General features: G+C 48.9%; 1 protein-coding gene across 2 annotated transcripts in view; it reads right to left on the minus strand.

Annotated features, from left to right (window-relative positions):
- Positions 1-6,133: 6,133 nt before the first annotated feature.
- The window catches only part of USP43 (ubiquitin specific peptidase 43), a 54,695-nt gene continuing 48,303 nt past the window's right edge, over positions 6,134-12,525 (minus strand). For both annotated transcript variants that reach the window (XM_060081519.1, XM_060081518.1), the window contains exon 15: positions 6,134-7,551. In XM_060081519.1, coding sequence (XP_059937502.1) covers positions 6,506-7,551 — 1,046 coding nt within the window. In that variant the 3' untranslated portion in view covers positions 6,134-6,505. The remainder of the gene's footprint in view (positions 7,552-12,525) is intronic.

The raw sequence follows: 12,525 nt of genomic DNA on the forward strand, positions 1-12,525 counted from the left end.
TTCTTAAACAAAACTGTTAATGATTCTTGAAATCTTGGAAAGGGTAGGGTACATTGTTTGCACTAATAATTGTACCTACTGATTCAAACTTTTCTAATATTTACAGATGAAAGAGGGCTCAAATTTCCTCCCTGAACCTAAGCCATTTACGAAATTAACACACATGGTACATGTCTGCATATATATATATATATATATATATCCCTGAATTTAAAAAGCAAAATGTCCAGGATCACATGATCACCAGGGAACCCAGGCTACCTCAGGATAAGGCTGCTGGTCGGGCTGCGTCGCCAGAACTTAGGAGGGACAGCTGAAGCAGGGCAGGCCTTCTATGTTATTACTGCTGTTGGGTGTTGGGACGCTAGAGGTGCTTAGGCCAGAATGATGGAGGGTCGGTAGGGGCTGGGAGGTGGGGGACAGACAACAGCATCGGGAAAACGACTGAAATGTGATAGGTGGCTAGAGACAGAGACGGCAGCTTTGGGGCAAGAAGGGCTGGAGCCAGGGCCGCAGGCAGCCAGTCCTGGGGTCGCACCAGGGCTGGGCTCCGGGTCTAGCTTCGCCACGCCCCAGCCCCGGGCCTGGGGTCCTGACCCGCTCTCTTTGGGGCCCTGCCTCCTCTCAGGTTGGAGCGGGGCTGAGGGAACCATCCTTTGGTGATGGGAGTAGGGGTGGACGGGCAGAGAGCGACTGCCTCTGGGAAGCATCCACACGGGCACCAAGCCGAATTCTGGGAAAGCAAAGACTGGAAGACTCCAAGGAGGGGGAAGACCTCAGACCCCTGGGATTCCCCCCAAAAAACCACGTTGAATGATGATTCAGGAAGAAGGACCTTCGTGTCAGTGGGTCTGCTCCGCTGTCCCTGCAGCCAAACAGGGTCAGAGACCTGCAGGTGGACGCAGCCACAGCAGGACTGAGTGGCTGGCCCCCCAAGCTCCCTTAAGCTGAATTTCCTGTCCGTGGACTTTGGTCTCCCTCTGACTGGATACCCCCTATTGCCTTTAGGATGTTCCTGTGTCCACACAGGCCCGCTGCCCTCTCAGGATGGGGCATCTCACCAGCCTAGCAAATGAGAAAACCTACAACCCTTAGGCTGAAACATATGGGAAATTTTATTTAAGTTGGGGGTGGGGAAGCATCATGCAATAAGAGGAATGGCCACCAGGTGTCAGTGTGGCTCCAAACCTATTTTATAGCTTCCTCCTCTGAACAGAAATCCAGCACAGCAGAGCAGTAACAAGCCCACAAAACTGCATGCAATTCATCATCTCCAACGAGCATTCCCCTCCAAGATCCCATCTGGTCTTCACATCAACCCTGAGTCACTGGAACAGCCGACAAATCTATTTCACCGATGAGAAAAATGAGGGTGGTCATGCTCTGTGGGATACTCTTGGCAGAAGGAGGGCAGCCTGAAGGCGGTTCATTGGCCCCTGGGGACACAGAAGGACTGGACCTCAGAGGCCAGTGACCATCCCAGACCACAGAGTGAACCAAAACACTGATTCACCCAAGTAACTAGAAAGTTCTATTTCAGGTATAGTTAGATCTAGGCGTCCAAAGGATGCCACCAGGATTCAGGGTTTTTGTTTTGTTTGTTCTTTGTTTTGTTTTGTCATCTCTCAACAACGTATTCTACTGGGCGGGCTTCATTCTCAACAGGCTCTCCCCATCTTCACGACAAGATGGACACTAATACCTCCAGGCTCACATCCTATAGACTGAGAAGCCAGATAGAAAAAGATTCCTCTTTCCCCCTAGTTCCAACGCCCACCTGGTCATGTAGCCATCTTGAAACCACCACGTGTGTCTGATTGCTCAAGCCTGGGCCACGTGCCCATTCCAGGGCTGGAGACGTGGGGCAGCTCTGTCTGATGGACAGAGTGGAGAGGGAGTGATTTCCCAAGAGAAAATTAAGATGCTCTTACAACGGGCTTCCCCAGTGGCACAGTGGTTGAGAATCCGCCTGCCAATGCAGGAGACACGGGTTCGATCCCTGGTCCGGGAAGTTCCCACATGCCACGGAGCAACTAAGCTCGTGTGCCACGACTACTGAGCCTGTGCTCTAGAGCCCGTGAGCCACAACTACTGAGCTCGCGTGCCGCAACTACTGAAGCCTGTGCGCCTAGAGCCCATGCTCCACAATGAGAGAAGCCACTGCAATGAGAAGCCCGCACACCGCAACGAACAGTAGCCCCCGCTCACTGCAACTAGAGAAAGCCCGCATGCAGCAACAAAGACCCAACACAGTCAAAAATAAATAAATAAATGATTTTTTTTAATTAAAAAAAAAAGATGCTCTTACAAAAAGAAAGGGAGAACATACTTTCGGGCAAAACAGGCCTTTCTATGTAAATGCTTATCTCTGGAGAAGACAAGGGAACTTCTGAGCATTTACCACCTACCTGCTACCTTATGAGGAACTTTAACACGTCACCTTATGCAATGCTACCAGCAAGCCTCCAAGACCGGTATTAATGGCTCCATTTCTACTGGTGAAGAAAATAGGCTCAGAAAGCTGGGTAGGTAATTAAGCCCAAATCACAGAGCTGGTCAATGGCAGAGCTGGGACGTGGCTGGAGATGGCTGGAGCCCTTGCAGCTGAAGAGGACCAATAACCTATCAGTCCCTTTCTTCTTAGAACTGGGTGAGGTTTCCAAATGTAGGGTCAGATCACCCCCACCTTCCTGGTGTACCCTGGTCAACAGTGGTATTGGGGGAACTCTGAGTTGCAAAGTCAGTCAAGGAGTTTCCATTACAAAGGCTGAGGTACAGGGGGGAAGTTTGGTCTGGATTAGGTGGTGCTCTGCTGCCCAAAGGGAAATGTCCAAGTATATAAACAGTAGAGGAATCGGGAGGATTTAGCAGATGCTTTTGGTGCCCTGTGACCCATCTCCCCACCCCCTGTCCCCAGTGTCAGCGGTAGCTATGACGGAAGGCTCCCACACCTGCCAACAGCATTCCAGCTCACCTCTCCACTTCTCTGCCCTGGGGGACTTTCTCTAAAGCCTGAGGGTCCCTTCAACCCTTGCAGGTGCAGTCCTGAATTGCACAAGAGTTAATGTCCCTGGGGGGGGCATTGTTCACCCAGCAGAGGACAGGAGTTGGTGGGCAATGACCCAACCTCTCACATTTCAGAGGACAAATCTGAAGCACCTTAGAAGAAGTGTTTTGCACACACAGCAGGTGCTATCGAAATGTTCGTTAGCTGCAACTATTACATGTTACCTTTTGCAGTAAGAGAGGTAATCAAGTCAGCAGGAGCTTGGTTAACTCACCATCCCTGTGTCTGTTCACGACAGGTGGTGTCCTGCTGACAGGATCTGGAAAGCAGGATGGAGCCAGCATATGCCTCTGTTTGTTCCCAGAACTGTAATTCTGTAACTTGTATAGATTACGATCTCCTCTCCTCTAGATGTTCTTTCTCCTCTGGCCCTTGGAGCTTCTGACATCGCCAGTATGACGTCCCAGCCCAAGATTCTGGACTTGCAAACCCTTCCTTCTGCTAGTGGAAGAGAGTGGAGGATAAAGCAAAGCAGTCTCAGACCTGGAGAACACGCTGGGAGCCAGGAGGGAGTTATCACCACCAGATCAGGGTCCAGACCTCAGGAGCAGGGAAAGGTCCAGGCAGGGTACCTGGGCTTCCAGAGGAGGATGGGAGACCATTTCTGCCAGGCTGAGCTAACTCAATCGCTGGCCATGCTCGTATCTGACTCAATGGCTTTCAACCTGCCTCAAACTCCAATTTACAAATGTCCAAAAGCAGCTCTGTAGTTTGAGAAAAGCATCCAAGTATTTCTGCCATGCTTCCTCCTGAAACATCCCTTGACCAGATGGCCACAGCGTACACTCAGATGCACGGTCAAGGTTGGAACCATGCCTCCAATCTGGGCAGAAATGTAACCCAATCTTTTCCATGCTGTGTTCTCCCAGCCTTCCCTACCAGGTCCCTGTCGACAGGGAAGCAACCTCAGGGAAAGCGTTACCAAGGAACTTCAGGCATCCTTGTTGAAGATGTGGGATGGCAGATATAACTACCAGAGTCTTTCGATTCCAAATTCATAGCCTAGGGCAAATGCTCCAATCTGTGGTGTATTACAGAGAAAGCTGCTAACAATTGGGACCTGCTCATGATATCCAAAGGTATTCGAAAGGGAGAAGCCTGGGGATGCACATCTGAGTCACAACCCAATGCCTTAGGGGACAAAGAAAGTGAGGCTGGGCTTAGGAAGAGCATGGGAGTGAAAGATGACACATGAATGTCAACAGAGGAAAAAGAACCAGATACAGCAGGAGGACTCCTAGACTCCCATCACCCAAGAGGGCACGGACAGCTACGTCCTCCCCAGCATCAGTTAAGACTTGAAGAAAACACGGACTTCTTTTGAAATGCAAGCATGTGGGTCTACTGATACACACATTGCCCTCTGGGGTCAGGTGGCAGGTCCCCCTGCTTTCTCCTTCTGTCATCTCGGTTCCTTCTATCTTGGAACTGTTGCTCAAAATTATGTAGCCTTTTTCATGGGGAATAAAAAAGAACCTCATTCTTCCTTCTTAAGAAAAGAACAGTAGCAGAGACACACCAATGAGTCGTGCCGTGCATATGAGGAAAAACTTAATTTTCGGAGTCGGGTGTCTTAAACAAATGGTTCCTATCAGAAAGGAAGTATTTCTAGAAAATGGACTGTTGAACTACAGACTCACCAGTAACCTCACCTATCGAGCCCCAGGACTGGGATCAGCCTTAGCAGCTTCCCTGTAAGAAGTGAGGGGATATTTGTTAGAAGAGCTATTGAAAAGTGTGCAAAGCTCTAGGAAACAGAGGACAGTCAACCTGAGACAGGCTGGGACCTGGGACCCTCTACTGCAGGGCTTGCACCTGGACAAACGTCTCCTCCAGCAACAGAATACAAAGAAACTATAAGAGACTAAAATTACCTGCACGCAGGCGCAGGTGGGGCAAATTATGAACAAGAAGATACAAAAAGGTCAAAACCCAACTGCCACTTCTGAGGGGCGGGGAGGAAAAGCAGGGTCCTGCACATGATCCCTGCACACGGCACCACCAAGGGGGTGGGCAGACCACCTGAGCCACCGCTCCGGCCTGACCCACTGATCTGCCCCCAGCCTCCCCCATTTAAGGGAGCAGCCCACCCTCCTCGGAGAGTGAGCAAGGGCACCTGTTGCTTGTTTTCGCTCCCTCCTGCTGCTGCACAAGTCCCAGTAAAGCCTTGCCTGAATTCCTCCTCTGGCCTCTCATCAATTTCTATTGATTAAGGAGTCCAAGGACCCTAGTCGGTAACAAAGTGAGAGTCCCTTGAGACAGGCTCAGACTCTCTAGTCCTTGAAAGTATATGCCCTCCAGAGAGAGACCTGGGGAGACTTCTGTTTCCTTAGAGAACAGCAAATCATTTTAATTAAAAGTACTTAAAATTTTCAGAGACAACTCAATCAATGGCTTTCTGATATCAACAGCAACGAGTTTAGATAACAAACAAGGACCTACTGTATATACAGGGAACTATACTCAGTATTTTGTGGTAACCTATAAGGGGAAAGAATCTGAAAAAGAATATACCTATCCATCTATCTATCATCTATCTATCTGTATAACTGAATCATTGTGCTGTACACCTGAAACTAACATGACATTGTAAATCAACTATACTTCAATGTTAAAAAATGGTTAAATGGTAAAAAAAAAAAAGCAATGAGCTAAGTTTATGCAGCAGAAACAAGATCATTTGTCTAACTTGAATAATTCAGACAGTCATTTGCATGTTTCACAGATGAGCTTTTATTAAAATTGTACATAGATCTCATAGTTAATTTTTTTAAAAAAGAACTTCCTTTTTTCCCAGTATCAAAATAGTTATCTTTTTTAAATACCTTGAAAAACTTTTAATACAATTATTTTGTTATATATTAAATACTCTCCTAAAATCTCAACCATTTCTCTCCCACCTCATTACCCTAGAATCCTGCTTTAGTGTCACTATCAGGTTTTTTTTTGGCATCCTTAATGCTTTATCCCAGAGAAGAATCAAGAGGAAAAGAAGATTTTCCTGTTAAGTCCGCTATGCCCCCCCCCTAAAAAAAGTTTAAATAGGAGAAACCAATAACAATATTTGATTTGATACTGAAGATTCTTATTAACGAGGCTTCCTCACGGAGTTATGCTCTATGTTTTGCCCACAACCAATCACTCCTTAGTAGTAAGTACTCAGGCCCTGAAATTTAAACAAAACAGCAGTTCTTGCCTCAAAATGGTTATGCTGACCCACCAACGCCCTCTTGTGGTTCTGGTGGCATAAAAGCAGCCAATAAGGTATTTTTGGAATTAGGTGTTGGAAATCTAGATGCGGAGACCAAAAAATTTTTATTTTCAGGGGTCACTAGACAACTGTCTTCCCCAAATCCCACTCTCAACACAGGCTGCCTACAGGTGCTCAGCGCAGAGTCACAAGGATACCAGCTCCACACGTCACTGGAACACACACCATCAGAAGCTGGACTCGGGCAACGTTTTCTTCCGACCTAACGAGAGCGTGTGGTACTTCACCTTTGGCAAGGTGCCGAAAGAAGTCTGCTCCCCGGGGACACTCCTCTGTGATGTGCCAAGGGCAGCGGCCCTCGGGAGCCTGCCGGCCTTGCGAGGGAGGCGCAGAGAGCTGGGCGCTGACCGGACGTCCCTCTCCAGGGGGCTGGTGGGGCCCCTGGCCGGGCTCTCTCGAATCCTGAGGGATGGAGACGAGCCCCGGGCCTGCTCATCCACAGCTGGGCTCTGCCGGCCACTCGCCGCCTCTGCCCTGTCACTCTTCCTGCTCTCCCTCTTCCAAAACACAGACCTCAGAAAGGTGAGGCTTCCCTGTGGGAATCTGTCTGTCTCGGGGTCCCTTCTCTCCACATTAGCCCTCATCTTGCCAAAGGTATTTGGGCAACTGTCTGCACTGTTTCTAGATAACGTCGCAGCGCTGGGAGCCTCCTTGGGAGAGGGTGTTTGGCCACTGCTCCCCGCCAGGCCACTTCCCTTACAGCTTGTGGTCCTCTGGCCCTCCGGCCGGGCTCGTTTCCCTCCGTCCATTGAGGACATCACTGTGAGAGGCAGGTCAGACTGTTTGGGCAGCCTGATATCCTGACTTGCGTTTTCCTTGAGCTTCCTTGCTGTGTTCGGGCCATGTGAGTTGCCAGGGACCGTGCAGCGGCCGGGGTGGCCCGAGGGGCAGGGCGCTTCGGCCAGCACTCTGTCGCCGGCTCGCCCACTATCTTCACCCTTAGCAGAGAGGGTGGCGTTTGACTTCTCATCCCCACCAGCAGTGCCCGTCAGCAGCGGCACGATGGACCGGCTCGTGGACCGAGGTCTCCGTCTGGACTCCAAGTACTCTACCAGCTCGATGGATGCACCCAGGGGTTTCTCCCTGGGGCCAAAAGACCACCGGAGGGGCAAGGTCTTGAAGGTCCCCTGCTTGGCTCGGGAAGGGGTGGGCACCTTCATGCTGATGCTGCGGCCTTGGACACCCCGTGCCAAAGGCCTGGACTCCAAGCCTCCTGAAAGAGACACCAAGAGCATCAGTGCCCTAGTATCCCTCCAGCTGCAATAAGAGTAGCTGCAAGGCCAGTCCGTCTAACAAGCACTGACCATGCACCTCTGATGGATCAGGCACTGTCCTGGGTGCTGGAGACACAGCAGTGAACAAGACATTATGGTTTCTGCCCTCAGGAGCATCACTGTTTTCACCCACTGTTCCACGGAATCCATTTATATATTTGAAGCCACAGGGCAAGCCAGTGCCAACGAAGGTAGCTGCATGCCAGGCAGTGCAGACTCCCGAGAAAACTCAGTCTCTGAGGCAGCTAGCCTAAGATTTAACATCATTTTCATTCATCTTTATATATGGCCATGAAACAGAATACTCAGCAAAAGTCCCTGCTTTTTCAGGTCAAATTAGGTGCTTGTACTTTTCCAATGCACAAGTCTCAGATATTCTACCTTGGGCTAAAAATAAGAAAAAGAAAAGAATAGAAAAAGAAAAGTATTGTGTGTTTAATTCTATCAGAACTGCCAGCTATACCTCCATTGTGTGTTTTGCAACATCTGTATATAGGTAGAAAGATGTTTTTGATATATATTGCTAAGGGCGAAATAGAGTCTAGAAAAACACAGAGTAATCCAACTTGCAAAAATATATATACACGTATATGTGTAGATGTGTGTGTATGTGCATGATGCGTGCATGTGAAAACATACAAAGAAGTATGGAGAAATAAATACTCCATACTTAAATAAATAAAATGAGAAGTGTAGAGGGAACCATGGGGGTGCTGTGTATTTCTGATTGTCTTCTCAAGTCTTTCTTAAATCTCAACATTTCTAAAGGGAACAGACATATACCCAGGTTGTGTATTTTTTTTTTTAAGACACAGTCAATCAGTTACCCCCAAAAATTCTATTTACAATAGCATCAAAAAGAATAAAATACTTAGGCATTAACTTAACCAAGGAGGTGACTTGTACACTGAAAACTAGAAAACATTGCCAAAAGAAATGAAAGACGACGTAAATAAATGGACACGCATCCTGTGTTCGCGGACTGGAAGATTTAATATTGTTAAAATGCCAATATTACCCAAAGCCATCTATGGATTCGATGCAATCCCTATGAAAATCGCCGTGAGGTTTTGGACAGAAATAGAAAAACCCATCCTAAAATTCATATGGAATCTCAAGGGACCCCGAATAGCCAGTCACCAAAAAGACACATACTATATGATTCCACTCTATGAAGTATTCTGAGCAGCTAAAATCAGGGAGACAGAAAGTATAAAGGTGGTTGGGGAAGGAGGGAATAGGGAGTTGGTGTTTAACACGCATAGTTTCAGATTTACAGATGAAAAGAGTTATAGGGATGGTGGCGGTTATAGGCCACACGACAACGTGAATGTACTTCATACAACTGAACTGCACACTTAAAGATGGTTAAGATGGCAAACAAAGTCTGTTATGTGTTTTTGGTTGGCTTTTTTCCCCTGGCTTGTGGGATCTTAGTTCCCCGACCAGGGATTGAACCCGGGAACCTCGGCAATGAAAGAGCAGAGCGCTAACCACTGGACCGCCAGGGAATTCTCTTTTATGTATATTTTAACACAATTAAAAAGAAAAAAAAAGTTAAAAAGTCATTGGCCATTGTACCATTAAGGCACTTGATTTATGAGATGCCTGCCACCACTGAGAAAGAAATCTTCAGCTGAAGCCCACGTGGCACAAGGACAGTCAGCCTGGGTCAAGGGCACCAGCCTCTCCACTCTCATCACGGAGCACAAGTCAGCTTCCAAAATGAGCCAGGACCACGACCACCAAAGCCAACCTCTGAGCTGTATGGAGAGGGACCGGGGTCCTCGGAGGCACAGGCAGGGGGCTCAGGAAGTCAAAAGAGCAGGTACAAGGGGTCCCCAAGGCGGCGGCAGGGAAAGCGCACAGATGTCAGCCAGTAGAGGTGCCAAGAAGGCGAGGGCGCAGAAAGCCCATCAACTCCACCAGGCGTCTGACAGCATCTCTGAGGTTCCGCGGATCTTGCCTTTCAGGTTTTTCACAGATAATCTTTGGTATTTTTCTTTTTCTTTAAAGTACTTCTTCAGATTAGCCATCAAGAGACACAATCTCACCCCAAATACTTTGTAATTCCAGTCCCGATTGACGTGGTTGCTCCATCATTAAATTCCCACACCTTGGAAGGAAAAAAAAAAAAAAAACTGTTCTGGGGGCTGAGACATGTGGGAAGGTTTTGTTCCTGGTCCACAGCCCTGGGAAGGGCAGAAAAAGAGGAGCTTTGTATTAGGAGTCACAAAGCGGTGACGTTCAGCCTTTCAAAACAGGAGGCCCAGCCTGCAGCCCGGGCAGGTGGCAGATGACTTGGCCACGGCCTCAACCCACTCTCCATCCTTCTTCCCGGGCACCCAGCACCGGGCAGCAGCTCATGTTACGGGAAACACAGGTGCCCAGCAGCACCCAGCTCCTGTTTCTCAAGATGCAGTGAGAAAACACCTTGGCCATCATGATTTTATTTCATCCTGTTTGTTGGATCTGAGAGGGAGCAAGAGCTTTGGCTAAGAGGAGAAACGAATGGGAAAGCACCCAAGCAGATGCAGCACTTACTGTTCACCGAGTATCTTGCTTCTGGGCGGGGGGGTGGGGGGGTGGGGATGGTAAGCCCTTCCCCTGGGGAGCCAGACCTCCAGGGAGGCTGGCAGCTAGAGGCAGAGGTGGAGTTCAGAGACCCCTGAGCTATGCTTCCTTTCCCACCATGGAATCCGTGGCCTTGCTCACCCCCAGCCTGGCTTGAGAACCAGCAAGGGCCTAGAATCTGAAGCCACATTGAGGACATGAATGGTTAAGTGCTTCCTGAGGTTGTATAAGCCCCAGGGAGCCAGGAGGAAGCCAGGAAGCCCCTAGGAGCTTCCCAGGTCCCCCAGAGCCCTGCTCAACACAGATGGCTCCGGGGCAGCCTCGGGGCACAGACCCCACCACACAGGGGCCCTGGAGCCGGTGGACGCTGTGCTGAGAAATGCCACATCTGCTCCTCTGTGACTTTTTCTCCTGGGCTAATGAAATCGGTCACCAACCTGTCCTCACTATGTGTGCTGTGAGCAGGGGGTGGGGGCTCTTCTCACCATCCTCAGCCCACCTGCAACAGGACAAGACTTTTCCTCGTCCCGTCAAGGGTGTCCCCGACTTATGCACTCAATAAATATTTAATGAGAGCCTACTGGGTGCCGAGGACTGTTTGCAGTGCTGGGGATACAGCTGTGGATAAAGTACAATGTGCCTTCCTTATTGGGCTTGACAAAAAAGCAAAAATAGATCCCATGGGATGTAGAGATAAGAGCTAGGATGAAGAAGAAGGCACAGTAAGGGAGAAATAGAGGGTCCTCAGTGAGGAGAGACCTGAGAGAAGGGAGGAAGCTGCGTGGAGATCTGGGGATAACAGGTTCCAGGCAGAGGGAGCAGCAAGTGCAAAGGCCCTGAGGCACAGGCAAGCTCGGCGGGTCAGGGAAGCAGCAAAGAGCCCTCCAGGGCTGTAACCAAGGGAGAGAAGGGCCCTAACTAGGGGCCTTCATCTTCTAAGCCCCAACCTGTATTTGGAGACATCTCTGTCTCTGGTTGCACAGTGCAACCTGCGGCAAGCCCGACCCCTAAACTTTTCTCGGGTCCCCCAGAAAGTAAGGAGAAGCTGCACAGAACAGAGCCTGGTCCACTTCTGTGACTGAGCTGGCAGGACAAGGCTGGCGAGGGGAAAGGTTGCCTCAGGAGCCAAGGCCACTGCCCCGTCCATCATTCCAAGAACCACGGCCACTCAGGAGAGGGTGGAAGGAAGCCCCGACAGGCAGAAACAGACAAATAAAAACACACCTAAGGGGGTCTGGCAGTCAGAGAATAAGAATAAGCAGAACCAGGGGCTTCCCTGGTGGCGCAGTGGTTGAGAATCTGCCTGCTAATGCAGGGGACACGGGTTCGAGCCCTGGTCTGGGAGGATCCCACATGCCGCGGAGCAACTAGGCCCGTGAGCCACAACTACTGAGCCTGTGCGTCTGGAGCCTGTGCTCCGCAACAAGAGAGGCCGCGATAGTGAGAGGCCCGTGCACTGCGATGAAGAGGGGCCCCCGCTTGCCACAACTAGAGAAAGCCCTCGCACAGAAACGAAGACCCAACACAGCCCAAAAATAAATAAATAAATAAATAAATTTTAAAAATAAATAAATAAATAAATACTCCTGTTCTCTGCTTAAAAAAAAAAAGAAAGAATAAAGAGAACCATCAGAACAGGGCCTTTTGAGCCATTAAAGAAAAACAGACAAAATAAAACTGTCAAGGAGATTCAAGTGTAGAACAACAGGAGACTGAAGAATGTGATTTTCAGGTTTTAAAATTCAGTAAATGAACTGAAGGCATGCAGGGTCACTGTGAAGACTCAAATCAGTGGCCTGAAATGATCTTGAAATTGATGACATTTGGTAAATTTCACAAATTTTATAATTGTGAAAGCAATGTTTCATGCCATAGAGCAAAATGACAAAGCAATAGAAATCACAGGGAAAAGCTAGGAGACTTCGAGGACAGATCTAGAGGACCCAAGAGGCAAATAATAGGAATCTGAAAAGTAGGCAAGACAGTAATTAAACAAAAACAGCATTTCCCTAAAGAAAAGTCTGCATCTGTAGAAGGAGAGGCCTCCACAAGTCCCAGGCAGGTTTGATGAAAAAACACAGACCCAGGCAAATTCTGGTAGAATTTCTAAACTCCAAGGTCAAAGACAGAATTTTAAAAGCTTCCAGCCAGAAAGAACAAGTGACTCTCATGTGAAAAAGAAGAACTTCTCACCTGCAACCCTGGGGCCTCATAGACCGTGGGAAAACATCCACAAATGCCCGAAAGAAAAGGACTGCAACCCAAGAGCCCTTCACCAGTCTATCTGCCCCTTCACTCCCCAGGAAAGGAAAATATTCCTGGCTCTGCAGAGGAAGAGC

The sequence above is a fragment of the Mesoplodon densirostris genome, chromosome 18, assembly GCF_025265405.1.
Source record: "Mesoplodon densirostris isolate mMesDen1 chromosome 18, mMesDen1 primary haplotype, whole genome shotgun sequence".
In the NCBI taxonomy this organism is placed as follows: Eukaryota; Metazoa; Chordata; class Mammalia; order Artiodactyla; family Ziphiidae; genus Mesoplodon; species Mesoplodon densirostris.